The 27,592-nt window shown below is 40.3% G+C and overlaps 1 protein-coding gene across 2 annotated transcripts in view; it reads left to right on the top strand.

Annotated features, from left to right (window-relative positions):
- The first annotated feature begins 1,449 nt into the window (after positions 1–1,449).
- THSD4 (thrombospondin type 1 domain containing 4) overlaps positions 1,450–27,592 on the top strand; it is a 264,033-nt gene continuing 237,890 nt past the window's right edge. Inside the window, exons 1-3 of one of the 2 annotated variants that reach the window (XM_027881547.1) lie at positions 1,450–1,572; positions 20,732–20,839; positions 24,971–25,040. In XM_027881547.1, the coding sequence (XP_027737348.1) occupies positions 20,811–20,839; positions 24,971–25,040 (99 nt within the window). In that variant the 5' untranslated portion in view covers positions 1,450–1,572; positions 20,732–20,810. Of the gene's footprint in view, positions 1,607–20,731; positions 20,840–24,970; positions 25,041–27,592 lie in introns of both variants that reach the window. The other variant, XM_027881546.1, reaches the window with a different exon arrangement.

The following is a 27,592-nucleotide window of genomic DNA, read 5'->3' as shown; positions in this document are numbered from 1 at the left end:
AATCTATGCTTTCCAAACCTGTTTGCTTCCTAACAAGTGAGACCTCAATCTCTTGGAGGTAGCATAGCTACCTCTCTCTTAGTGTTATAAAGCAGCTTTTCTTTGCCTGTGAGAAATCGTTAATGTATCCAGCTGTATCCAGCTGTCTTTTTGCAGCCAAGATCTGCCATGGTGCCTTCAAGGTGTCTGAAGCTGTTTGGGAGTGCTGTGCTGTGGCAGTTGCCTGCTGAACACACAGAGAAAAGTAAATTTTCTGCAGTAGATCTTTTGCTTAGAGCATGTTGCTATACATGGACTTGGGAATGGACAAGTTTTTTCTGGTGCATTGAATAGCACAGTCAGCACATCATCTTTTACTGTTTTGGCTGGGTTCAAGTGTAATCGAGACCAAAATGTTGCCAAGGAAAAAACAACTTGTTTTTCTGTGCTTTAAAACAAATGGGTTCACCTGATTGGGCCAGTTCCAGCACAAGAATAATAGTTTTGTGGGGTTTTTAAAGCATGAAACTAAATGTTGCAATGAACTGTTGCCAGTGACTATCTGGTTCTAAGGTTTAGAGCTCATGTCCCCAGGGATCTTAGGTCCAGTACATTTAATATAAAGCAGGAACAGAGACACAAATCCATTTTTTTTCCTGAGATGCCAGCTCAAAAGTTATTAAGAAAAGATCCTGCTCATTGTTGCTTGTTTGTGACTTGCTTTCCACAGTGTCAGTGTACCACTGTCACTGGCTCGGTTTCAAATCTCGGGCTTTTAAGCAAACACTGTCAGGAACACAGATTATCTTCTAGCTACCAGTATTTTTGCTGGAAGCGGATGGTCTTTCATCCATCCAGTGGGCAGGGAGATGATAGTTGTCTCCCGCGTTTCCTTGTAGCGTCTGAAGGCAGCAGTGTGGGGTGCGTTAATGTCTCCAACAGCGAAGGGCTGGATGCGAGATGACAGAGTACAGTGTCCCGCATTCCCGCTGCGGTGGCGGGGCCACCTGGCCAGCCGCTCCCGCAGGGGCGTTGCGGGTGCACGGCCACCGCAGGATGACACCTCTGGATGCCACCGCACCGCACGAGGATGGGCGCGGGGGGAGGGGGGGGGGAGGCGGACACGGGTGGGATGGGCGCGGGGGGGGTAGGGAGGGACGCGGGTGATTCGTGGGGCAGCCCCCGCACTGCCCCGCGCCGCCTTCTCCCCGCATGTCCGCGCACCGGCGCCGCTGGAAGGTGCTGTGACCCCCCCCCTCTGGCCCCCGCTGGACATCCCTCCCGCGCTCGACATCCACGCTCTAGAGCGCCGGTGGAGGGCCCGGGACGCGCCGGGCTCGTGCCGGCAGGTGGCGGCAGCGGGCGCGAGCAGCGCTGTGCGCGGGCGGGAGCGAGGGGAGCGGGAGAGGCTGAGCCTGAGCCCCGGAGCCGCCGGGAACCTGCTCGGGTCCGGCGAGGCTCCGGCATTCCTGGCCCAGGGCGCGCCGCCTCCCATGCGCCGGAGGCCGCGCAGGGTCTCAGCCCTCTCGCCCCCCGCCCTCCCCGAGAGCGCCTCGTCGCGGGGCGCCCGGCCGGGACGCCGGGCACGGAGCGGTGAGGAGAGGCCGGGCGGGTAGCCCCGCGCCAGGTGGACGGTGGGCGCCGGGCGGGGGCAGTGGGGCGGGGGCTCGCTGGGGGCGGCGGGGCCGCGCTGAGGGGTCGCGGCCCACGGGGCTCTGGGGCTGACCCGGCTGCGGGAGCGCGGTCCGGGCTGCCCCGCGGGGCTCCTGCGCCGCGTGTTTGGACTCTGTAAGTAGCCATTTCAAAGCTGCTCCCCTCGCACGCTCGGCTTCCAGGAGCTTCATCCAGGGGCTCTGCAAGGAGCTGCCTCGCTTTGCCTCGGTGTCCCACCAGAAGCCGTGGCTGCACGTAGTCTGAGCCGAATCCAGCAGTTTATGCGAGAGAGGGGAAGAAGGGAATAACTTTCCTTACGAAGAATGCGTGTCGCAATTGTTCTTGCTTTGGGCCAGATCTTTTGGTCTGTCTAAGCACAGCGTGCTGAGCATGAACTGTGGCTGGCGTTCAGGATCTCTCTTCATGCTTTACTGCTCCTGGTTTTGTTACCATCTCTCCTGCGCTTGGATTCCAGCAACACTCGAGCTGTATGTGCTCGGTTGTCAGGAGTATGTGCTATAGCAGAGAGTAGTGTTGAAATACCTTCTCCAGCTACAGTTTACATTTTTGCAACTGCCAGAGTGTCCACACCTGTGTGTTTTATAGCCCTTGACACACTTGCCATTAATTCATCCAAATGATTTTTTTTCCAGATTCTAGAAATATGAACAGTTTAGAAAGTCTGGCAGCAGTGAGTTCCATGGGTTAATATGTGGAAAAACTATTTCCCTTTTCTTTTTTTTACTGCCTGATACTGTTTGGTTCTTATAAAGTGTATTATGCTTGTTCTCTGCCCGCTATCTTTGTGCTATTTCAGAACTGTATTCTTTCATTATACGTCTACCTCCTTTATTTTAAGGTAAAGAATTCTTTGCTTTTTAGACACTTTTCTTGTATAGAATTTCTTCCATATCTCTTGATAGTGTCATGTCCTTTTTCTGGAGGTTTTTATCATTTTATATTTTATTTAATCAAAGGATCAGCAAAACTGAGCTATATTCAAGATTTCAGTACAATATGGGTTACACTTATGTACACTTATGCATGATGATGTCTGCTGGCAGAGATGACAGATAACTTGGTGCACCAATGACATGAATAGCCAACAAAAGTAATAGAAATATTTGTGATTCACTGTGTGGTCACCTGTTATTGAATCAGTGTGGCTTAATTTTTTAATCAGAAACCACCATCTAAGTCACTAGTTGTTAGTAGCTCAATACAATGGTGTAATGCCTGAAGGGCTCTTAATATTCTGTCATTCAGCTGTGCATGTTTTTCTTGTCTTCTCTGGCAAGGGCAAAAACTGAAAATAGCTCAAATCTGCCTGAGTTTAGTCCTGTTTGTAGAACTGCCAGTTCACTCCTACCAAATTGAACTACTAAGCTGTAGTTTGCCAACTCAAACTACTTTCTGGTGTAAAGTTCGTAGTTACCTACTGGTTGATGTGATTTTCACCCACTCAGTATCATCAGGAGTTTATAATGAAACTTGATACTGCTAAAATTCATTGGATACATGTAATTCTTGATGCTTTCTTTGCCATCACCATGGAATTCCACTTCCAGGGTATGTAGTAATAGACTACAAGGAGAGACTGCCTTTCAAGGAGAGAAGTGCTGTAAAATGAGAATTTTTAGCCAAGTTAGAAATAAGAGATCAGCTGGTATGGGTTGTCCCAGAGAGCCCTTCGAAGTGAGTATAAGTGTTGTCATAATTGTGCCTTGAATGTAACTTGTCAGGTTTTATTTAGGAGCAGGGCTAATTTCAGGTCTTACTGATGATAAGTTTAATCTGAAACAACTCTATTGTAATTGAAGGAGCAACTTTTGATTCCCAGCTAACTCTTAGAAACACTTGGAGGTGTTACATGGTGCAGGATTTTTATCTTTTCACACTTCATGCAGCAGGTTCATTCAGAAATCCAGCAGATTTAATTACAGAAAGTGAACTGCCTTGCTTCTGGTCAGTTATTAGTATTATGAGCTCAGTACAAAACCTTTGCTTTTGCTGTAGAACAAACTGAGTAACTGTGCTAGGCAAACATGCATTAAACAAAGGCTGAAAATAAACCAAAAATGAACAGAATCATCTTGAAGACTCAAATTGGCCTCAGTGTGTAATTCTGTTCAGACAGTGGCAACATAAAAGCTGGTTTTCTACATTGTAGTCTCAGTTCTCTGTGATGTGACATCACCTGTGTGATATTCAGCCTGTTCACAGTGGCAGTTGTACTGAGAATGGAGCTGAAATGCCGGGCACACACTTAGTAGTGATACTTTACATTTTTTTTTTTTTACTTTGAAACTCAAGCTTATTATCTACAATGAAGTGCAGTCAGTGGAGGGACCACTGTGAGCTTTGAGTTGTTCTGTTTGAGAAAAGGAGGGTTTGATGGTTGAGCACTTAAAAAACCAAGGAACTCCAAAGTCAACCATGCATAAGCAATTTTGGTTATGTCCCCTGGAGTGTTGTGTTATCATAACAGGCTTCAGGTTTAGGAAGTTGTTGTTTCTTGCAAGTAGGAAAAAAGTAAAAGCAGAAAACTTATTGTATCAGACCAACTTCTAAAAAAGTTTGGACCATGATAGTAGCACCTCTACCACTGTTGATAGGCAAAGTAGCTTTTAATTGAGAAATGCTTTCAGTGGTTGTAGTGCTGTCTGGAGAATACTGTGACAAGTCTTGTTCCCTAGAATAGGCACAAATACAGTTCAGTTATTAGTTCTTTTGTTTTCAGAAAGCAGCTTTCCCTGGCATAAATTCAGTTTGGAGGGTAACTTGGGTAATTAAAGGTAGCTCAATTATGAATATATGTGGTTGAAATATGTGATCAATGGATATGGTTGCGTTGTTAATGTATAGTAGGTGAAGTAAGACTGTTTGCATTTGAATAACTTCTTTTTTATTCAGAATAATACATTACACTAGATGGTGTGTATTAGATCTTTAGGGAGAATGCATGGTTTAGTACATTACACTAGATGGTGTGTATTAGATCTTTAGGGAGAATGCATGGTTTAGTAATTCATTTAGAGGATTAATTAGAGGGATGCTAAGCAGATATAAATAAAAGCAGATATAAATAAAAGATAAAAACAGAGTGATCTGATAGGCACTGACTTTGCCTTATATCTTACTCTATATAAAGGGAACAAAGCTGAAACCATGTGCTTCACTGTTGCCTGATTATTTTTTTGTTAATTTTTGTTCTTTGTGTTAGTTGACAATAACAGATTCAAATTCTGTAATTTAAAACAACTCAGTTATCTCCTGGAATGTTCTGTCACACCCATTTTTCTCTTGGGAACTTGTGAGGGTTATGTCACACATCAGATCTGTGCAGCTTCTCCCTGCAGGGTTATGGCATTCCCAGAGATGGGTCAGTGTTCACAATTTTGGTTATTGTTAAACAGTCAGCACTTGTCAACACCATCCACCGACATCTGTTACATATTTTTGAAATGGTGGTACCAAGTGTTAAATGTGGAGCTTCTCCACAGGAACTGTTCTTGCACTCGAAATATGCCAGTGTTGATACGATCTCTTAGCAGTACCCATGAGAGCAAGTGGCCTCATGGGCTGGTTTGGGGATATTTGTGGGAGTTGCTGGAATGTGGGCTTCTGTTTTCAGCATTCCCATTGGCCTGCTCTGTGCTGCTGATCAAGGCTGTTGGCGCCTTGCTTTATCTCTGAACTTGTTCCTTTACCTCTGAACAAGGTATGATAATTACAGGATCTTGGTCAACTGTTAGATTTCCTGAAGACAGTTTGCATGCAAGGTGCGTTATGCTAAAAAACAACAACAAAATGTCATTGGTGTAAAAATATTGATAGTATACGAACAACCCAGATAATGTAGTATGTGCCTCTTCAAATCACAGCTTAAGGTCTTGCTTGTTGGCTATTTCACATCAGTCCTATGCTGCTGCTACTTGGCATCCCACTTCAGTGGGATTTATTTTGGTCCTGGTTTTGGAATTTCCCTTCACAGGAAGATTCCATGCTCCTTATATGGAAAAATTTATTAAAAAAAAAAAAAAAAATTTTTTTTCTGTAGATTCTTTTCTCAGTAAGTGCATGAACCACTATCTGTTTTATTTAAAGCTCTGATCTAAGAGCCAGTAAAGTCAAGGAAATGGTTATCAGTAACTTCAGTGTCTTTGGGATCAGGGCACTCCCATGTGATGTGCTTTTGCCATTGCAAATCATGACCACTGGCCATGGATTCACAGTGTTTGCTTTGATAGAGCAAGAGTTAGGAACTTGTTCTTTTAACAGGAGTTATGTCGTTACTTCCTGGAACTGGAGCCTTTGGAAAACTCTTTGGGTACCAAAAAAAGGATGTTTAAATTACAGGACTTGATAGATAAAATCCAGCTTTTTGCAGAGGAGCTGCTTGTTCATAACTGTGATCCTTTATTCTTCTTCCTTGAGGACTGCTATAAACTCACAATTTGTATAGAATCATATGTGATTGAGTGTAGGGAGGAATATATAGAGAATATACAGAGAATAGAGAGAATATTCTTTAAACTGTATTTTTGTTTATTTTACTTTTCTTACTTCTGCTTTTTTCCTAAACTCAAGTCATTAAAATACTACAATAAATAAATTGGTTCCTTTTTGTTCTTCAGGGGGTAACTTGAGACAAGAGAAATTCCAACTTCTGAACTTCTTTTATCCTTACCTGGGTTGTATTGATCTCTTCTTGCACTGGAATGATGTTTAGCAGAGGAACCTGATAGTGAGCAGGTCCAAATTTGTCTCTGTGGATACAGGAGAAGGACTGATGTGACACCTTGGACCTTGCCTGCCCAAGAGGTGAGACAGGGTCTGTCTTTTGTGGCTGCATGGCCTGGTGAGATAAGAGAACAGGAGAAGGCTGCCCAAAGTGAAATGTTTGCTGTGAGCCTAAGGATGCTGATAGGAGTAGTGTGGTTTCCTGCATGTTGCCTTCTATGTGAGTCATGATATCCAAGTTGGAATGTGTTTTCTTTGCTCTTGTTTTGGGGAAAGGACGGATAAAGAAACTCTTTTTTAAAAACCCTTCTCCATGAAACTTGCTTCTTGGTGGAAAACATCTGTTGTGCTTGGCCTTGCTGGATCAGCACTTGGATATCTGTGAGCATGGATACTACTCCCCCAGGAGGAAAACGTCACTTGGATACTTGAATATCGTATGACTAAAATTTACAATCCTAAATCAAGCGGATTCCCCTGATACTCTATTTGGATTAGCTGGGGAGAAGTGCATGGAAGGACAAACCTGTCTCTAAATGGCAAATTCAGCAAAATTATTTACTCTAATCTGAGAGTAAATGTTGACTTGGAAGTTTTCAGGTGTCCTGGATCTTTTTTCCCCACAGTAGAGATGATTGTTGTAGTCCTGACTCGGTAACATCAGACTGTTGGTTGTATATTATACTTGCATTTTTGTTGGGTTATTTTTATCTAAAACATGTAGTTTCTACGAAAGTGAAAAGAAGAAATATTTTTGCTTATCAGATTGGCAAAGAGAAGTAAGAGCCTGTCCAATCCCACCCTGCATAATTGCAATAAAATGACATCTCATGACATAAACTGCCCAAAAGGGTGATAAATTATATGGAATGGATGCAATTGCCTAATCTGGCAGAAATGGAAGTTCTGTCTCACTTTCTTGTTATTCCATGGAGCTGCATTCACTGGGGAAGTGAGTGTGGAATAGTGGGGAAACTTTCTTGCAAATTTTCAGGGTTTTTGTGGGGAATTTAAGCACTTCACTAAACTGGCATAAAAATAAGGATTTAAAATTGTGGGTTAACTGTTAACTGTTAGTACTGTTCAGCTTGGATGGCCCAGGAAATACTGTTCATGTGTTGAAACACAGGGGTTAAGGCAGGATGTCAGTTTTGATCTTTTTGTAGTGATAAGAAGCCATTAAAATGTAATTTCTTATATTCCTTTACTTCTTCATACATTACTTGTGCTTGTTAATACATATTGCACACCAAAAGGACTGTCTCTTTTTTAATTTCTTTCTGTCTTACCTCCCCCACAATTCAGGGATTTGCTCACATTGAGGTGACTGGAGTACTTTTGTTGCTTCCCATAGGAATGTTTACAATTTTGCAGGATCAGGTTCAGATTATTACTTAGGCACTGGCAATTCTGCTGTAATTCATCAGTTTTCATAAAGCTGTGGCTTCTGCCTTTGTTTGTTGCTGGCCAAATTCATCACACCAAGGCTGAATGCAGAGTCATAGTTTCTGAGCATATTTAAAATTTAAGTAATAATAATGATCAGTTATTTTAAACAAGACAAAAATCCCTGTGCAGTTTTGAATTGTGAGGGCAAGAAAGGGCTAAAATGTCTTTGCTGCTTTCATACTGTTAAAATTGAACAGAAACTGTCATATTCCAAAATGGCTTCTTTAGAACCACACTGCTTGTGATTTAACTGTGATTGTTTCTACTGCTTTGAAATGGAAGAGGGGGAGAAACTGTTTCCAAATGTATCTTGCTGGAATTTGAGGGTTAAGGAAGGTAGGTTTGTTTCTGCTTTTTGTTTTGCTGTTTTCCTAAAGTCATGTTAGAAGGGCTTTTCAAAACTCTAGGCTTTTCAAAATTCCTGTTTACTCAGCCCATACAGATATTATGTTTAACCAGGAAGCACAGTGTGAAGCAGTGTCCAAAGAGGAATTACATTCGAGTTGCATTCCTTTCAGCAAGTCTTCACCTATCTCCTACAGTGAGTACTCAAGGAGAAGATAACGAGTCTCTATATAAGATTTTTCTGACTTTAAGCAATGTGCACAACAGCAGAAGGCTCATATTTAACAAAAACAAAACCAACGTACAAAACTTGGTCACTTTTTCTTTTCAAGATTGCTCGATCACCTTTGGCCCTGGGACTATTTAAAGCAGCAGCTGAAGTCCATAGTGTTGGAGCAGTTGCTCTTTGCCAGCATTTTGTAAAAGGCTGTTCTTGTTGTCTTTCAAATTGAAGAAGTCTCTCGTTCACATCCTGAATCCTCATTTTACAGTCTGTAGACACAGGGATATTTTGGCTGGAGCATTAAGTGATGTCAGCGAAGGTCACTGTGCTGTAATAACCAGCTCTCATGCAGAAATAAGTTCAGGCTCCACTGCCAAGAGATGACCTTTGATTTCTTGTTGCCCAATGCAATTCACTTTGCTTGAGTCCAAGCCATGATGGTGGCAGAGATTTCTGGACTGTAGATAACTTTGATAAACCGAATTAGATTTGGCTTTTATTGTGGTCAGAAAAGTGAAAGATGACAGTGGGTTTCTTTGTGACTTGAAGAGCTGCCAGCTCTGAAACTACCACTACTAATTACAGTTTCTAAGCTACATCTGATCAGCAGAGATAGTGAGCAAAGATGCTTATGTGTTAAAACATTTGTTATATATAGGCAGAAAATAATAGTTTAATCTGACATCATCAGAGATTTTAGATACAGCCAAGCGGCCGTATGTGCTTGTCAGCAGATAGACCTGGGACGTGGCCGTCACACTTTCCTGCTCTTGATATCCTCCTAATCCAGGTTGAGCTGGGAGGTGCAGGGGTCCCACAAAACTAAATTTAATAACTTTGCTGTGTTGTAAGAATGTTGTGGCAACCTTATTCTGAATAAAGTAGTGTATGGCTAAATGGGGAGGCAGGATACAGTCACCTCTTTACTGGGCTGTGACTCACTGTACTGCTGGTTTCCACTCTTTTGTTAAAAGGGATTTCCGTTAACCTACCTTTCTTTGCAAACCCATGCAGTAATTATAGAGAAGTATGGCATTTCTGAGTGGTTTTTCTCTTCAACCCTTCTGGCTTTTGCAGATGTGGGAGTGGGTACTTGTGTGCATCAGTTCCAGTGAATGACTTTTCAAGTAGCAAAGTCGATTCAGTTCTTTCAAAGTCAGATTACACAGTCATGTCTTATTCCTGCTGTCAAGCAAACCTCTCTTGAAAGCAGTAGTGAATTTACTCACAGGCTGAGAAAAACTCAAGACTAGAACCTGATCTTGCAAGGATGACTGGAACTTGAAAAGGAGTCTTCCTGACTCCTCAGTATAGTTTTTTGCATAATTCTGTTATCAAGGATGACAAGGGCTGGTGGTGATTCTGCAAGGTTTGTATCTTTTATCTGTCAAACATAGACTCATTCTTCACAGGCCACTGGATGGCATCTGCTCAACTGTATATTTCCTAATAGGGAGATTTTAATCTACAGCAGATGAAATGTTTCAGCTTTGCTGCTCGGTGATTGATGGCCTGAGATTCCCTGAGTGTATGGTTATCTTGATGTTTTCGTGTCAAAGACTGATATCTCCTGTAGGAGTGTAACAGTTTATGCAGTTTGCATTAAAAGGACTGAAATACTAACTGTCATCTAGACCACCAGAGCACATGAGGCATAGCAGCAAGACAAGATTGGTAGGATGTCTAAAATCTCTTTTTAGCTGACAGGATAAGAATAAACAGCTCCCACACCCCACCCTTAAAGGGTCTTGCAGTTAGGTTTTAAAATTCAGGAGGCTGAAGGATTCACCACATGGAGGTATGATTCATACAAGCATTAGGGGATTTCTGAAACCTCAACCAAATAAGGACTTCAGGAAAATTACATTCAGTGGCATCAGTCTTGGGGTAGAATTGAGAATGCAAATTGTTTCAGAACATAGGGATTTGACATTTCTTCTGCTGTCACTAGTCATGCTGAATCTTAATTTCTCTTTCTTGAAAAGACACTGATAGTGTTGTTTGTCATTCTTACTAATAAAGCTGAGTACCAGCATTTTCCCTTTTATCCCCCTTAACATCTTCTTCCCACAGAGAAGAGGTGGACCTCTGTAAATGTGCCCCTTTAAGTGGTAAAAGTTTAGCAGCACAGTTGGCATCTGATGCTGCTATCTTGGTTGCCAGTTCAGTTTTGGAAGATTTGTAAGAATCTATATATATCAAACCCAGTGGATAAACATATTAAATGTCTGTGTTGTTGTGCTGATGCCCTCATCTAAATTTTATTGTGGATGAAAACTAAATAGAACTCCATGAAACCGTTCTTTGGGATGTTCTCTGAGTTATCCTCTGTTTGCACGCAGAACTTAATATTTGCAAAAGATGTGCAAGACAACTTACTGCCATTATTCCAGAGATCCATTGATAGTTAATCTTTTCATATTGGGTTTAAGTCCCCTGGTATTCTGTTTCAAAATTAATGAAAAAAATACTTAATTTCCTCATGCTCTTGCAAGACCTCTCATTAGACCATTAGATCATTATGTAGGAACATAAAAGAAAACAATAAATCTTCAAATTCCATTGTTGAATTTCCTTACCAGTATGTGGAGAGCCTCACATCAGAGAGAATTTTAATGAGAAATAAATTAGAATCTCATCATTCTTGTAGTATTATTTAATAACAGAGTAATTTGAACAGTCTTTCATAACTAGGCCATTTCAAGATGTTTCAGGAGTCCAGATTCTGAAATCCAGTGTGAGATGCTTAAGCTACATGGTGAGCTGGTTTTCTGTCTGTGACCTAGCAGTTGTTTTCTGAACTGCCTCTTAAAAATAAAGCACCCGAGTCTATTATGTATATGCTATTAGGTGTATGAATTTTCCCTCAGAGCAGATGTGAGCAGTTAATTGTTTTACTCAGCAAAGGCATGCTCAGGATTTTTCTGAATGCTATAACACTATCTCAGCACTATTTGTTTTGGACATATGTCACTTATTTTTTAGTGGTCCTTAAAATATATTCCCACAGGGGTACCTGAGAAGTTCTACATCCTTGCAGCTGGCCACCAGCCAGTAAAAACCTTATGTTGCTCTCACGTGCTGCAACTATTTGGCAAGTCTTCAGTGCCCAAATTGTCTCTGCTGTTGATGAAATCTCTTAAAAAGATGGTACAGCTCTGCCACTCCCTGCCCCAGGACAGCACAGCACCTTTAAGTCATTGCCCAGATCTTCCATGACAACTGGGTTGCACCAGTACCTGAGCAGTCGCTTGGATTTAAGTAAAGCCCAATCCATATGAAAATTGCATGATGGAAAAAAGAAATCTCTTTTTTTTGCCAAAATAAAGCAGTTTGCTGCCTTCAGGAGAGGACTGAAGGGAGGAGGACTTTCATTATGTTTAGTGTCTATTACAAAAGCCCTGGTCACTTTTTTGGACATTTGTCAGAGCAAACTGTGTGTCAGCAGACAGTTGTGATGTTTTCCCTTCCAGCTATGGCAGTATTGAAATGTATGTTAAAACACTTGTCCTTGAATGCTTATGTAGAGAAGGATTTGATGAGTTATTTTGGGATGTGTACCCACAATAATCTCCATTAGAGAAGGTGCAGGAGCCAGTGTCTGCAGAGCAGCACTGCACTGAATCACTGTGGGATTTGGATTACTGAGACCTTCTTCCTTTGCTGTCAGAACTCAGAAGAAACAGGCACTTGTTTGTTTGTGGCCTAGCATGTCCATTTATAAAATGTATTTTGTTTGAAAGTAGACAGACTAATAAACTGACACTGAATTGCCTTGCTTTCACCTGTACTAACAAATAGGGTTGCTTTGTTTCCCCCTCCCCCAATTGTTCTTCTGTGTCAAGGTCCCGTTCAGGTCTTGAGGGAATGCCAGCCTTTCTTTAGAATGCCTAACCCAAAGCAGAGAGCTACAAAATGGGCAGAGAAATCTCTGAATTTCCACAGAACTTATTTTTATCCCATTTATAGTTCAATACATGAAGAAAAATGCTACAGAAGCCCTTGAAGTCACTGTAGCTGAAGTTTGAAATTGAATCGCAAATATCTTAATGCTGATTTCAATAGATGCCTGTGTTGTATTTATAGATACATGTTCCAGTTAGGAGGGTTTGAGTTTAGAAAACGCAGCATCTCTGACAGTGGATAGGAATAGCCACCCAAAAGATAACTATTTAGTCAATCTTTGCAAGTCTTATGCTCTCTGGCAACTGGAAGATCTGCAGTGATCTTTTCCAAGGACTGAGAAGGCTTCCATTAGAAGTTGGCTAACAAGTTTGAAAAGTGGCTTGGTTTGACTTTTGCAGTGTGCCTGTACAGATACAACTTTATCACTGGTCTGCTCTAGATAATGTGAGTATTCCCAGAAAGCATTGTTATTTGGAGGTATTAGCTATGCAGGGAAATGATTCCCACTGATTACTCCAAGGAAAATATTTTGTTTCTCACTAAGCAAGTGAAGATTTCAAATCTCCATCACGTACTGTCCTCCCTGATGTGTTCTGACACTGGCACCTCAAGGCAAACAGAACAGAAGGAACTTTGTGAAGCTGATATTTTGAGATTGCATGTGTTCAGGTGCTTGACATGGGCACCAACTTATTTATTTATTTATTTATTTATTTGTGAGGACTGTTGAGGTTTAAGCATTCTACTGTTTAATTTCTACCTTAGAAAATCACAGCTATGAAGTCCAGGATTTTTATATTGTTGGAAATGTTTCTGTGGGTTCACGGAGCAATTGCTGACTCTTTATACTGTCCTGTTAGTTTGAATCCACTCTGATTTAGAGAAAGGGCAGTTTCACATGATTTTTCCTATTTGTGTTTGTGCTATACAGTGGGCTAATGACACACACATCTATTTACCAGTAAATAAAATATATCTTTCAAAGGGTGCATTATCAACAGGATCACTTTATCTTCACCTATAGATGCTGTTGAATGTTGTCTAATACTCAGTCAAAAAAAAATTATTCTCTGAAGCACAGCTTCCTATAAATTGTTCCTTTTTTAACTATGTGGAGGATAGTGATGCTTAGGCAGGTATTTACCATGTCTGTTGAACAGTGGGAAAATTAATTCTCCTGGTAAGCAGTTTAAAAAGATTGAAAAAAAAGAGACTTGTATTCTCCCAGACAGACATTTTCATGAAACAGATAGCTGAAAAATCATGTTTCCTCTTTGCAAAAGGAAGGTATCTCCTAACTTCACAATAATTATGTAATATAGGTAATTTTTACATAATGAGAGGGGTGTCTCCCATCTGCATTACTAAGAAATAGCTGATTATACTGCTGAAATATGTTGGGTTTTACTTTCCTCGGACATGTGCCTTCAATTAGCTTTGCTGAAATATTTGTTTTCTCCGACCTTTCCAAACAGGGTGTGTTATAACTCCCTGAGTGAGTCTAATGGGTCCTCAGTTTTCATGCAAAAGACAGTAGTTCCTCAGAGCCCCTGTCTGCCTCTTGGTGTGAACTCCAGTTAAATGCTATTGGGAGCCTGAGCTTTGAAGACACAGACTAAGGTTGAAAGTTAGAAGCTTTTCTTTGATTTCAGAGAGGCATTTTGTACTCTGCAAACAGCATCTATTTATCAAGTCATGAAAGGAGCATAAGAAAAGCTCATTTTCTTGGACATATTTACAGGGAAAGAAATTAGCATGGCTAAAGAGGCTCTTGAAACTTTCTGTTATTCCTAGTTGTTCTGAGATGCAGTTATATGCTTTACAGTATCAATATTGTTAAGACTTACTAAATAGACTTGCAGACCGACATTTCAAACATAATCCTTCTCTCAGTCAAGTGTTTCCATGCAGGTCATTCGAACTCCCAGTCACAGCAGGCACTTTGGAATGCCTCACTCAGAAAACCTGAGTTTCCACCCAGTGGAGTGGGTCTTGAAGCAGTGGATGAACCAAATCTAAAATACCACTCTAGCTACTTGCACTTGGTAGAAAAGTACTTAAAACAGTAACTTGTTAGCAACAAATTTGTGCAATTATTGTCATAAAATAGAATACTAAGTGCATACTGCATCCAGTTGGTCTATCCTCTGTTTATTAAGGTGTTCTCTAGTTTCCTTTTATTTACCTACAAAGGCTTGAGGGATCTTCTCAGTAAAATACAGTATCTGGCTTTACAACTTCATAGAAAATTGTGGAAAACATTACTCTGACTTTAGGCTGTCCTTAGAAAATAACAGTAAAATCAATAAAGGGTGAATGACCTAATGAAGCTCTACAGGTCTCTAATTTGGAACTTCATTAAGTTTTCTAAATTGTTTTTTGTGGAAGACAACATAGATTCAAGAACTGAAAGATGCACTTCGAGTTGTGATTTCTTGACAAAATACTGTTCAGTTAGAAATGAGGTTGTCCATCTACAGTGTCATCATAAGAAATCCTTCTTCTAAAGATTGTAGTTGCTAAGCACATCTTTGAAACTAATGCCAGGGATTTGGCCAAGATTGCACAGCCTATCACTGTGAAATCTTGAAATTAACTTAAGATAGGTTTGCAATAGTTTCCACACAGTTACATCCTCGAAATATCTCTGTCAATCTGGAGAGTTGTATGATCTCATTTTTGTGATTAATTTTATCTTTTACAAAATTGTCCTCTGCCTGGGAACTTGAAATGCAGTTAAGCTTTTGTAAGAATTAGCTAATACTTTCAAAAGGTGAAAGAGGGGACAAAATCAGAGTAAAAACAGCGGTTTTGGTGCCTTCTGAATCTTGAGAAAGTATCGTTCTTCTGGGTTGTTATTTCAAAGAAGTAAAAAAGAACAATTAATTCAGTTTTTCTGACACTCGATTTTGTGTTTGCTGGACTTTTTTTAATGTTTTATAAATCTGATCTTCACATAAATTACCCTTTCAGGGTATGGTAATTGTAAATCATATCAGAATTACCAGTCAATTAAACACTGCTACTCCAGCATGCCTTCTTTGCAATTGAACTGGATGCTAATGAGCTAACTATATGTCATTATTCATACCACAACATACTTTATTTAATTATCAAACCTGTTACTATGGCGTTAAATCCATATTTAAGCTAATTATTAAATTTAAGAGGTCTTTAGTATTAGATCAGACTCATTATTGTAATACTTTCACTTTTATGATATATTTATTGCTAGTACATTCAGCAAATACATATTGTGAACAAAGATTAAGAAAAATTAAAGAAACAAATCATAATCATCATATATTGTATGACTGCAGCTCATGACCTATAAGCAAGCAGTTCTTGCTTCTCCCCTTTACTTACAAGATGAATGTTGGATCCTGAATTAAATTATATGTTCTTCAGCAAAGACTGAAGCAGAATTGTGGCCCCCTCCGGCATAGCAATATTTTGAAAAGCCAAAATTTGCATTTTGTGAATAGATATTTGGGGAAATCGGGTGCGTGATCCCTGTTGCATCTCACCAACTTTGTGTCCTAGATTTTCAGAGGACAATGAAATGCTATAGAATTGGATGCCAGATAATCATGCAACACAGTTTTACTACTGAACATTTGCTGAATTAAGCCCTAGGAACGGGACCAAAATTTCAAGCCCTGGGATGGCCCTGAACCTCACAATTATTGTTTTATTTGGGGTCTTTGGTGCTCCTCTGTGGGAGCAGAGCTTTGCAGAGCTGGTGGCACCTTGGCCCAGATCAGCCAGGGGCGAGGTTCAGCCCTGAGGCCCCAGAGAAGGGTGAGTCACAGCCCTATCCCAGGTGAGTCACCGCCCAGGATGCCAAAGGAGATGATTCCACAGGCTACAAAAAAACTAGTTGCATTTGTGAGTATGAGAGGCTTGATCATCACTCTGTATATCCTGGAGGACAATTACTGGACCATGCGTGTTTTAGGCAAAGGAACGAAAACTTCTGGAGCTCAGTCAAGCTTAGATTGGAGACAGGCAATGAACTATCTTGAACTGCAGTAGTTCTGGACACATCCAGAAGGAGAACTTGGAAGTTTTCAAAGAGTTTAAAATGAAACAGAAAGGCACCTTCAGGGTTAGGTGGGGTAACCTGCAATTTTTGTTTTAATAAAAGGCTTGCTCCATGTAAGCATCAGAACTTTTCATCAGATATAGTGCTTGATTTCTCTGTTATGCACCTTCCAGAGACAAGTGTATGTTTTAGTGGAGTTACTGAATATTTGAAGAGATTAAAACTCTGGTGGTAGGTGTCAACAGCTGCAGTTCAAGCTGCTGGCTGTGTGCACAAATTATGTAGCCAGATAAACCTGGTGCACTGTGAGAGCTTTGTCAAAGTCTTGTGAATGTAATGAATTTTGGATGCAATCCAAAGGACTTGCACTGAACATGATTTAATAGATGTGAACAACTAAACAAACAGATACACTATACCAACGTGCTAGGCAACATACTCAAAGGCAGCCTTAAAGGGTGTAATATTTTTTAAAAAATATGTCTAAATATTCTTTATTGTTTTTTTCCCCACTAAAATACTACAAAAAGAGAGCTTTTCACATCAGTGGAAATGTGACCTTGGAACAATGCTCAAGTTTTGTAGCCACTTCAAGTTGCCATTGTCAGTAGCTGGCAAGATACATAATCTAACCAGAATGATAAATATTGAAGGGAATTGAAGTTGGCTTGATACAAATTAACAAGGTAAAATAGGCTAAAAGCTCAGAACACTTGAAACTTGTTGCATTAGTGTATATTTCTACATGATGTATCTCACATCCTTGTTATGAGTTAAAATAGAGGGTCTCATTGTTTAAATAGGTACTGTGCATGTGCAGGCTAAGAAATTTCTGTTACAGTTAATACACAGATGTATAGGGATATATGTGAGTTGACAGGACTTACAGGAAGTATGGTTGATGCTAAAATGACGTTGGAATTCATGGAAGTGAAATACTGTCCACTCACAATACACAAAGGGTACAGTCACATGAAAACCTGCATGTGAGTAGTCCCATGATAATTAAGAAGTTGGGGTAACTAATTCACAGGCTTTCTGCAAAGTTTCAAACTTTTTGTAGGAAGACGTTTCTTGAAGATAGTTAGACAAAGGGCGAAATGTTACTGTTGGCTTCCCAGAGGACTTTCTTCCTCTTTTCATAACTTTCATAAAGTGTTTGTGGTGTCTTTCCAGATAATTCTGTGTATTGCGTCATTTAACTCTTTGAGAAATTTCTTTTTGTCCATGTCAGCAAATTTCTGATTGCCTATGAGCCCACTAGATTATTTTTTTTGAATTACTGCCATTATCCATCTCTGCCTCTTTTTAAAATCTACATTACTAATTAGTATTTTTATTTTCTAAGGTCACCTAGACATTTATCTGAGCCCTGCTGTCAGAGGGCTGCAGTTTGTGACAAGTGGGCAACTTGGTGAGAAAGGGGAGGAGACTTTAAGCAGGGTCCTTTTATTAATCTCATTTTCTGTGACCTGATGCACATTTTATTATACACAGTGAAACACTTGTCCCTTTGATTGTAACCCCATGGTTGTTTTGGAGAGGTTTGAATTCTTTCCCATCCTGTGTGGTGGGTTGGTTGGTTGGTTTGATTGGTTGGTTTGGGTTTTCTGGGGAGGGTGTGGTTTTGTGTTTTGGGGTTTTTTCTCCCCTACTCAGTTTCACAGGTTTTTTCATCCCACTTGGAGGTGAAATAGGGAGGACTACTGGAATGTGAAATATTTCAGTGCAGTGGAGAAAGTCTTGCTGACTGCGAAGTATTAGAGTGTGGATTGTTTCAGCTGAGAAATCAGGATCTCTCCTGCTGTAAGGAGGTTTACTAGAAAGTCTTTTGCTAGATGGTTCTGTAATGCTTTCAGTCCCTTGTGGGAAGGTAATATGGCTTTCACATTCCAAGACTGTTTGCAGTGACTAACACAAGGACACCTCATCAGGCTTCTAGAAATTTCCCTGCCAAATCCATACTATTCAATCCCAGGGTTAACTGTGTAGCCATTTCAGGTGTTCATTTTGCCCTGGATCTTCTGAAGGGAAAATGATTGTCATGTTTGCACGTTTTCATATCAAAGACACCGCTGCCAATATGACATTCCTTTCAACAGGCTGAAAGCACCTAAGCACTTAAGTAATTTTGAAAACAAGCTCTTAAGTCACTTGAATATTTAGCAGTTTTTACACCATGTACTTCAAATGATCCTTCAAAAGAAATGCATCTATGATTTGCAGTAAGAAGTGTTTGGAAAAAGGCACTGAAATATAGTTGAAGGTTGAGTTTGTAATGCAGCCTTGCCATTGACAATGAAGATAGAGATGAACTGAAAAAATTGAAAACATATCCATGGACTTTAAGTACTCATTTTAAGAGCAATCTCCAGAAACACTGGAAGTCCCTCTCCTGCATCTTTGCAAAACCAGATACATCGTAGTGTCTTTTCTGCTTTTCAAATGAAGTGCAATTTGCAAAAGTGATTAAGGGAGTGCAGGTTGCTTTTCCTGTGTATTTGTATCCTGTAGCAGTGTTCTGCTGAGATTCCCTCCACACAAGGATTTGGAGAGAAAGCTTATTGTGGAGTGAAAAATATGAAAGAGAACACATCTGGAAAAAACCCAAGATGATAAGAACTTGAAACCAGGTTGGTTACAATCCATGTTACAGGCAGATCCTCCATTTTCAAAAAGTGATATAAAAGACTATTGCATCAGTATGCCTGGTCATTAAGAGTCAGGTTGTAGCAGTGAGACATTTGTTTCCTTCTCAGTTCCAAAGGTTAGTAAGCACTGTCTTAGGGAATCTGTCTAAATGCCTCATGTTGGTGCTGTAGGTGTGGACTTGCCCAACGTTTAAGGGAATGGAGCTTTAACTAAATCCAGGTGCTAAAATCTCAAATGGTATGAAGTGTTGCAGAAGATCTAGACCAAAAAACAGTTTTTAAAAGTGCTGCCCATCTTATAAAAAACAATTTTACAATGTTAAGTGGTGAAAATGGTGAATAAGTTTGAGAAAGCCTCCCTGATCTGCTGACACCCTTGAAACTGTGGAAGGAGAGGATGAAGTTTAGCTGAGCCTTAGTGCTTTCATCCTTTAGCTCAGACCTATTACATACAGAACTTTGGTCATGATACTTTCCTAAGTTTTCAACTTTTAATTTCCATTTAAATTCCATTTAATGAACTAAAAGATGCAAGAATTTAAAGAAAATATATTCTTTTGAAGTTGTTGCAAGTATTTTGTGATTTCCTAAACTAAATTTGTTGTTCTTAGATTTTTAGGGATGGGCAGGGAATTTTTAACTTGTCCAGTTACCTGCAAACAATCCACATTTTTCTAGCAGCTGGATCTGTACTTTATCTAACTGCACATTTCTGAAGTTCTTGTCAGTCTTGTCCTATTCTAGGTAGATTTTTATCTGGCTGACAGAAATGAAGAGCTCTTTATCTGTGAACAGCAATGTTCTCTTGTTTCTGTTCATTCCACTGCATATGTAACCACTTGTAAATAGCAAGATACAGACAACAGTTGACCAAGTCCTGAAATATATGGATTTAAGTTCAGTTTTGTTAGTGTTTTCTTCTTTTCCTCCCTCCTTGCCACTCTCCCCCTGCCTTCCTGATTTATATTGTATTTTCTTACTTCAAGGATCTCTTTCCTGCCTGAAAGTTCTGGTGTGTTTAAGGTGTCCAGTATCCGATTACAAATTTATGAAAATGAGAAATTTCCACATGTCTGAAAATTTATTTACAGGCAATTAAATGATAGCACTTAGAAATCAGGAACAGCTGAATTTATATTCAGAACACTGTTTAACCCCAGATTTTCTCTGGCACTGTGGGCAAGGCATTTAATTTCATTATGGGTAGGTTTGCCATCTGTAGTAGAGGATACAACGCTTATCTTCTGGGGTTTTTGTTCTGCAAACTGTATGAGCACTCACAGAAGAATCATCCTGGCATTACTCACAGATAGGCATGTATTAATAATATTAGTGTACATTAAAAATTGGTGACCCAGTTTCAGTTCTATGAATTCTGTTAACACAAAACTTCAAGTAAAGCTGTTTGTTTTATTGTCATACAAGTGACATATCAGGAATGTGAATTAAAAAGGCAAGTAAGTTTAATGCCAGATTTGCATCTTTGGGAGTCAGATCAAGATTTTGCATCCCATAGTCTTTTTGCAAAGCACTTTGGCAATGTTGAGGTCCTGTTGCAAAAAAATGGGGTGCATACAGTTTATTCATGTAACATTGACTGGATTTTCAGTTTGAATTGCTGTTAAGTCCCAAGAATTGAAGTAGTGGTGACTAATGTAAGTCTGTATACATTTTTGTAGATATCCTGGAAAGTGCTGAATAAGCAGTGTTAAATGTGTTTCTCCTTTCTTTCTGTAGGATTTGTATGTGATCAGCATTGTGCTATACCACAGTGAAGAGGTATTTTTCACTTCAAGATACCTTGCATTAAAGGATCATGGTAGACAGTTTAATAGTTTCTTTGAGGTAAGTGATGCAATAAAACATTTAAAATCTTATTTAATGTTCTCTTAAGACACTGGAGTAAATATCAATTTGGTTGTCTTTTGCTCTGTTGTTAAATTTTCTGTGTCATAGGAGGATAAATAACAATCTTGTCCCAGGATCAAATACTCAAGTATATGCATACCAGACATAGCATTCTTTGGTGATAGTGAAAGAAAAAAGTTTTCAGTGGTTGTTTATGCTTAGAACATCTGTTTGTGAGTGCCACTGTAGTAGCAAATATTAATGGAAAGTGCCTGTTTTTTTGATGAGGCTGCACAACTACAATGACTGGGCTTCAATTACTGTTTTACATGTTGTAGTACCTGCGCTGCAATTCATTCAGGGATTTGTATTATGCATTCCTGAAACAGTTTGCCAGTGGGCAAACATAGGAAAGACCTTTCAAACAGCTTTCCTAACAAAGGAAACATTCAGCTGTTTCTAAGCTGGTCTGGCCAGTTCTGTAGTTGGGCAAGCAGATTCAGAGCAGACAGGCTCCACAAACAAGATTTGGCCTCCTGCAAGGAATGACAGCTCCATACTCTTGCATTTGGATGGAGGCACTGTCAGTAACACCTCTGCCATAACCTTGCTTCTTGTGAGTTTGGGACAGCAATCTTTGAATTGCAATTTTGTCCCCCTCCTAATATGCCAGGGCAAATTCCACATCAAAATGGATCTGTCACATATTATTGACATGACCTGTGTTAACTTTGCTGTTGAAATTTCGCCCTGCATAGCTCCTCCCAAGCTGACTCAGGCTGCTCTGCAGACCTGTGAGGAAACGGGGAATATGCGACAAGAGCCATCCTGCAATAGTCAGTACCAATCACTTGGCTAAAATGCTGTAACTTGTATCTGAACAATCCACAGTTGGCCATTATATCCCTTCATAAAATACAACTACTAAAGAGCAGCAGCCAGGTGAGAGATCTGTTTTGGTACTCTCCAGCTTCATTCATGTGGAGCTAATACTCACTGCAGTGACAAGGAAGAACTCTGAAAGGTGTCCCTGAATGAGGTGTCCCTAAATGAGGTGCTAATTAGCAAACTTTTTCTTGCTACTCCTACAACAGACCTAATATTGTTTTGCTCTGTGCTTTTTGCCTCCTCCTCTCCCCCAGTTAAACAGAAATTGGTATTGCCAGTAGAAGAAAATGAGCAAGTTTGCTCTTTGTAACTTGGATAGATGACAGTTTAAAGCCTGACTTTTCTTCAAACCAGGTACTTGGCTCCAAAGTGCCTTAACTGTGAGAGCAGGGGCTGTACTAACAGTGTTCTTACAGAGGCCTGAGTTACACAGCTGTGGATCAGCTGCAATTGGTACCTCAGCTGTTTGTGGGTACTTGGAAAGTTTTGCCTTATTTTGAGCACTTGTTCTTTTTGGCTTTTTTTGCATTGTAAGAATACCTGAATCAAACTCACTGAAATTGAAGAGGCCTATTCTTGTAGCCTGAGAGGCCTCAGGTTAGTCAAGCATGACAAATAAAAGAGCCTAGTGTGGAGAAGTTAGCCAAAGCAAGCTGCTGGGGGAAATAACATTAAAAAAATTAAATTGCCACACACTGATTTAAGCTAGAGGCTTACCTCAGGATAGCTTAAATATTCCTGGCAAATTTCCTGTGTTTGGAATAGTAGGTTGATACCACTGTTTCTGACAGATCCAACTGCAGATACAGAAGCAAATTTGAAAGTAGCTTTATTGTCCTTGAGCCAGGAACATATAGAGGGTTATTCCTTAAAGAATGGTCAGGAGAGGCTTGGCACAGAGTAATCACACATACACTACCAGTTTACATTTTAGAACTGAAAACTTTAATCTGGTAAGTAATTTGCTTTGAAGATTACAGCTCTCATTCAGTTTAGAACTCACAACCTTGTGCATGATTCCAGAAGAATTTACACATGGAAATCTGTAGTCCGTCAGACTGATCAGAAAAATCCTGTCCTGTTGAGGATGAAAGCATTCATTTCCTTCTGCAAAGTCTGAACTTTCTTTCACATGCTCTGAGAGATTATAGGGAGTAGAAACCGTAAGGGAACAGGGAACAGGTAGGGAGATTCTGAAAAGGAAGTTAAATATAATTTGCAGAGGATGTGGGCTGGGCCTGTCACAGGCTGCACTCCACCTACTTGTATGCTTGTCATTTTTCATTGAGATGAGTTAGGACATCACTCGAGCAGTTGGAAAGGAGATATGCAAGTCAGCTGAAGACAGACTTGATGCTGTCATTTTGCAGTTTGGAGGTCTGAATTCTGATTCTATTTCTTCCTTTTATTTCAAGTGTGATTTGCAGATCAGTTTATTAATTTGTGCCTTTGGCTTCCATCTACCCGTATGTGATTGGACCCTGCTCTGAGCTGCATGTTTTGAGTGATTTCTTTTTAGTGCCTTATGCTGGCTCTGATTTCAGCCACCTCCTCAGTATTTCGTTTTATCACAAATGATAGCTTTGTGAAATATAATACTTCCTTCTAACATACTTTTAAAAGTGCTGCTTCCCTCCCCCTCCTATATTGACGTGGTAGTAAAGAAGTAATGACTTTTTCTTGCCTTTAATTGGTTTATTGCTTTGAGAGAGGGGGCCATAGATGATGAGGTGATGATAGGCCATGTGCAATCAATACTGGCCTACTGCTTCCTTTTGCAGTATGTTGGCAAGGACAAACAAAAAACTCAAGAAAAACATTCTCCCTAGTAGAAAAATATTTGTATTGGTGGTAATGCAATGCTTGATATTAAAAAAGCCCTTTCTGTTTAGGAGTTCTGTCTCAGAAAATACCTCAAACAATGAGAAATATTTAAAGAGTTACTGTATAGGGAGCAAAGGAAGAGCTGTGAGTAGAAAACACAGCTGGATTTTGTCTGGTCCATTAGTTTGCAGATGTATTTTATGTCCAAATCCATCAGTTTTACTTCTGCATTGAAATTCAGCAAATCATTAGCAGCTTTCCCCTTTAGAGAGGGTTTGAAACATACTCTTTGTATACCGAAAAGTCAAATTTCTGGTAGAAATAAAGATACCTTGATCCTATTTCTCATATCTGTCCATGTTTGCTTATGGAGTGGTTTATTAGAAGGAGGCAAACCAGTCCCCATTGCAAATTATAGCAAACAAAAGACTGAGCTAACTGTGCCTAACTTGTAACAGGCTCACAGGAGTCATTACGGTGGTGAGGTTTGACAGAAAAGAGTTTTTTTGGGCTTGGTTCCCATTATGACTGCTTTCAGACTGAAGATATGGTGACTGGGGTGATGCTTGGCTGCTTAGCCTGGGTCTCTGGTGGGCTGTGTCTGCTGCTTTCCACCTTCTGTGCTCATTAGGTTATTCAATGTTCATGAGTGTTAATAATGGCCAGTCTCTTCGCGAACGAAGAACCGGGGAAGGTCTTTCCACCTTCCAGCCTGCGCATTGGATTTTTTAGGTGAGACACAGTGTGCGCGGAACTGAGCCCACCCTTTAATCCTGAGGTTCATCTGCCGGGGCCAAGCACGCTTGGACGGTGGCAGCGAGGTCCTCAGGACGTAGATGGATTGCCTTACAGGGCTAGCGAGCTCCATCTGCCCGGGGAGTGTCCTAACCGGGAATCGAACCCAGATCTCAACGTTGACAACGCTGTGGTTTAACCACTGCACCACCAGGGAGTGTTAAGCAGCTGGGGAAGAACCTATTTCTCTATGTTTCCCGTGTGCTGGAGGTGGGCTGTTCATCTGGAAAGTGAGGAACCAGAGCTATTAGCAGACCTAGTCCACAGATGGGTGAATTCTTACTTAACACTTCAGAAAACTTGCAAAGTGTATGTCAGTTTGACACTGAATGCTGAAGTGTTAAAATATGTCCAGCTAAGAATATTTTAATAACATGGAGTTATGTGAAATACTGTCAATGGACTCTACTTGATGCACTTTCTATGTATGGCCCTGGTACTGTCTGCTGTGAATAGAATGCCATAAGGACATTTCATACAGTTTAGTGAGTTTGCTTCGATTAGTAATGGTGTTCAAGTACTTAAATATTTTCTTGCAGTATGAACCCTGTAAATAGGTTGTAGATGTGCAGTTTGTATTAGTGGTATTTATATGTTCTGTTCCACTGTTTGCCCTTTCAGACTTCTCAGTTCCCTAGCAGTGTTGGGATTTCAGTTTGTGATCCCACAGCCTTCAACTGAACACAGAAAGGTAAGCATTAGAATTATTCAGATCTTGTATACTTAAAGTTAACAGTAGAAAACATTAGAGTAAGATATGTAAAGCAATGCAATCCGAATAAAGTTCTGGCAATAAGTACCTTCTGTTTTGTGTATGTTGGGGATGTTCTTTTTTTGGTTATTTTTATAAATTATACTTGGTTGAAAGAGGCTCATCATGGTTAATTAGCTGAGTAATTGTATGGAGTGTTGTATGTCACACATAGCTACTCAAGTTTTGGAGCATTTTCATCATGTGACACACAGGGGAAAAAAAATTCTTGTTAGTGAGAGCAGCACTCAGACACGGAGTGATTAAAGAACCACCCAGTTGCTCATAGGTAGCTCATTCTCTTACAGAGACAGAAATGTCTGGGACAGAAGCTGGACCCAAACCCCACTCTATTGCCAGATTTACATGGTTAGAGACTGGAGCTGGAAACTGCTGAAGTTTCCTGTTGTGCTCCTGTGAGTGGTTCACTCCTTGGTTCACTCCCACTGGCATCTCTAAGAAGGTTTGCAGCCTGCACACCTTCCCTGCTGCTCAGCACCACTGAGATCTTGGCTGCAATACCTGTGTTTTTGCAATGGAAAGTAGTGGACATTTTGGGAACAGAGACCAGTAGTGATTTTTACTCTCAAGAGAATTAAAAATCTTACCTCTGAGGGAAGTTTGACTGAATTCAGGTTTTTTTTATTCAAAACATTAGAAGACTGCTGGCAGAAGCAGATATAATCTTCAAATACTTAGAGTGCTAAAGAGAAGGCTATTCTTTCTGTCTGATGGAGCAGATAAGAACAAATGGATTTAAACTGAGGCAAGGGAAACATAGGTTTGATGTTAAAAAAACTTCTCATAGTAAGGATATAAGGAAGAACAGATGATATTCATGGGGTAATATTTAGAATTTCTGTGATGGATGTCTCTGTGAATGTGTTGAACAAATGTTTATCAGGACTGATGTGCAGGTGTTTGTGATTCTGCCAGAGACCTGAGGTGAGACCCCTTGAATGCTGTTCTGTCTGTTTGTGGGCTGTGACTTTATATCAATATTGTTCTTATTTCTTACTTGGTATTCAAACACAGCCTTATTAAATGTATCAAATAATCTATTTAAAAACAAGTTTGCTTTTTATTATAGACTTTTAAATAATAAGGCAAGATGCAATTTTTTTTATAAACTGTACTTTTAAAAGGAGATAAAAGGCAAGTTTTCTGGGTTTTCTTTTTTTAATACTATCTTTAGGGTAAAACGTTATTTGGGCAATAGCCTCATAGTTATGGACTAGAAACCTGAAGCCATCTGATAGTCATAGTTCCTGAAGAACACAGATATCCTGTTAACTCCTTGTGCAGCCTGATTATAAGCCAATTTATATGAGGTCAGTAATGATGCAGTCTCAAACTGGCACTGTCCAGTCTGCACAAGCTGTCCAGGGGCTCTGTTCTTAACAGCTCTACAACATAGTATTTCTGCCTATCTTACATCTCTTCTCTTTTGTCCTGCGGCTGAGATGGTCATGCTGCTGCTCTGGTTTCAGTACTCTGCCTGATTAGACATTCTTTTGTAACAATGACAGCAGAGAGATGCTGCAATCCAGCTTCCAAATAGCTTTAGGGGGAATAAATCTAACTAAAATAGAGTAACTCAGAGAAACAATTGCTTCATTCTGGGAAGCCCCGGAATTAATTTAGATAAAATCGGATTCTTTGTTTTTAGTTGAATGAGAAATGCCATGGGTCTGGAGTTTGTTCTGTTCTACTTAAAGGCACTTAGGGGCATGGTAACCACCTTGGAGCCCTGCTTTGTCCTGGAAACAAGGGAGGCACAAGTTTCTTGTGATGGTCTCAGGGAGGCTCTGGGGCTGTCTGTCAGTCTTAGCTCTTACACCACTGGAGAGGATTCTCTTCATGCCAAACTGTGTTTAGTCTTGAAGTCTTGTTAATTTTTTCCCAGGCTTTCTAACACACCTAGCAGCTCCAGACTCGAGGGGCTGTTAGCAGCTCTAAGGACGTGTTTCTAATGGGGTGTGGGTTCCCAGCTTTGTAGCTCTGGAAGCTCTTTCGATTCTTTTCCTGCAGTAACCTGGACACGTGTGTGCTGGCATCCCTAGGCAGCATCTCCTGAGTAATTCTGGATGGGTGTCTCTGCTGTCTGGCAGAGTTCCTTCCATGTGACAGAAGGTCAGATTTTTCAGGAAGAAAGGGAGTGAAGGAGAGTAGGATTTGATGAACAATATGTGATTTTAACAAAACAGTGAATAACAAAAGTGGTGTTTGGTAACTTCCACATACACAGTCAGACGGTACAGAATGTGGAAACTAAATAACTAGTGCTGAAGTCTAATATAACTAATGCTGAAGCATTAGACCATATCTTGGTCCTTGTTGTGTGATGATTTTGCAGCTTAAAGTTATGAACATGTGCAGGACTGATTCTTTAACCTGCAGTATTGGAGAATATGGATTCTGTCTTCTGCACCCTGCATATGGTTATTTTTCCTCTGAAAGCTATGGACAGGGAAATTAAATAAGAGAATTGG

The sequence above is a fragment of the Empidonax traillii genome, unplaced genomic scaffold, assembly GCF_003031625.1.
Source record: "Empidonax traillii isolate 1590-97213 ecotype Southwest subspecies unplaced genomic scaffold, ASM303162v1 scaffold90:size2128546, whole genome shotgun sequence".
Classification (NCBI taxonomy): domain Eukaryota; kingdom Metazoa; phylum Chordata; class Aves; order Passeriformes; family Tyrannidae; genus Empidonax; species Empidonax traillii.
Note: the sequence above shows the minus strand (reverse complement) of the source record. Positions and strands in the feature narration are given on the sequence as shown.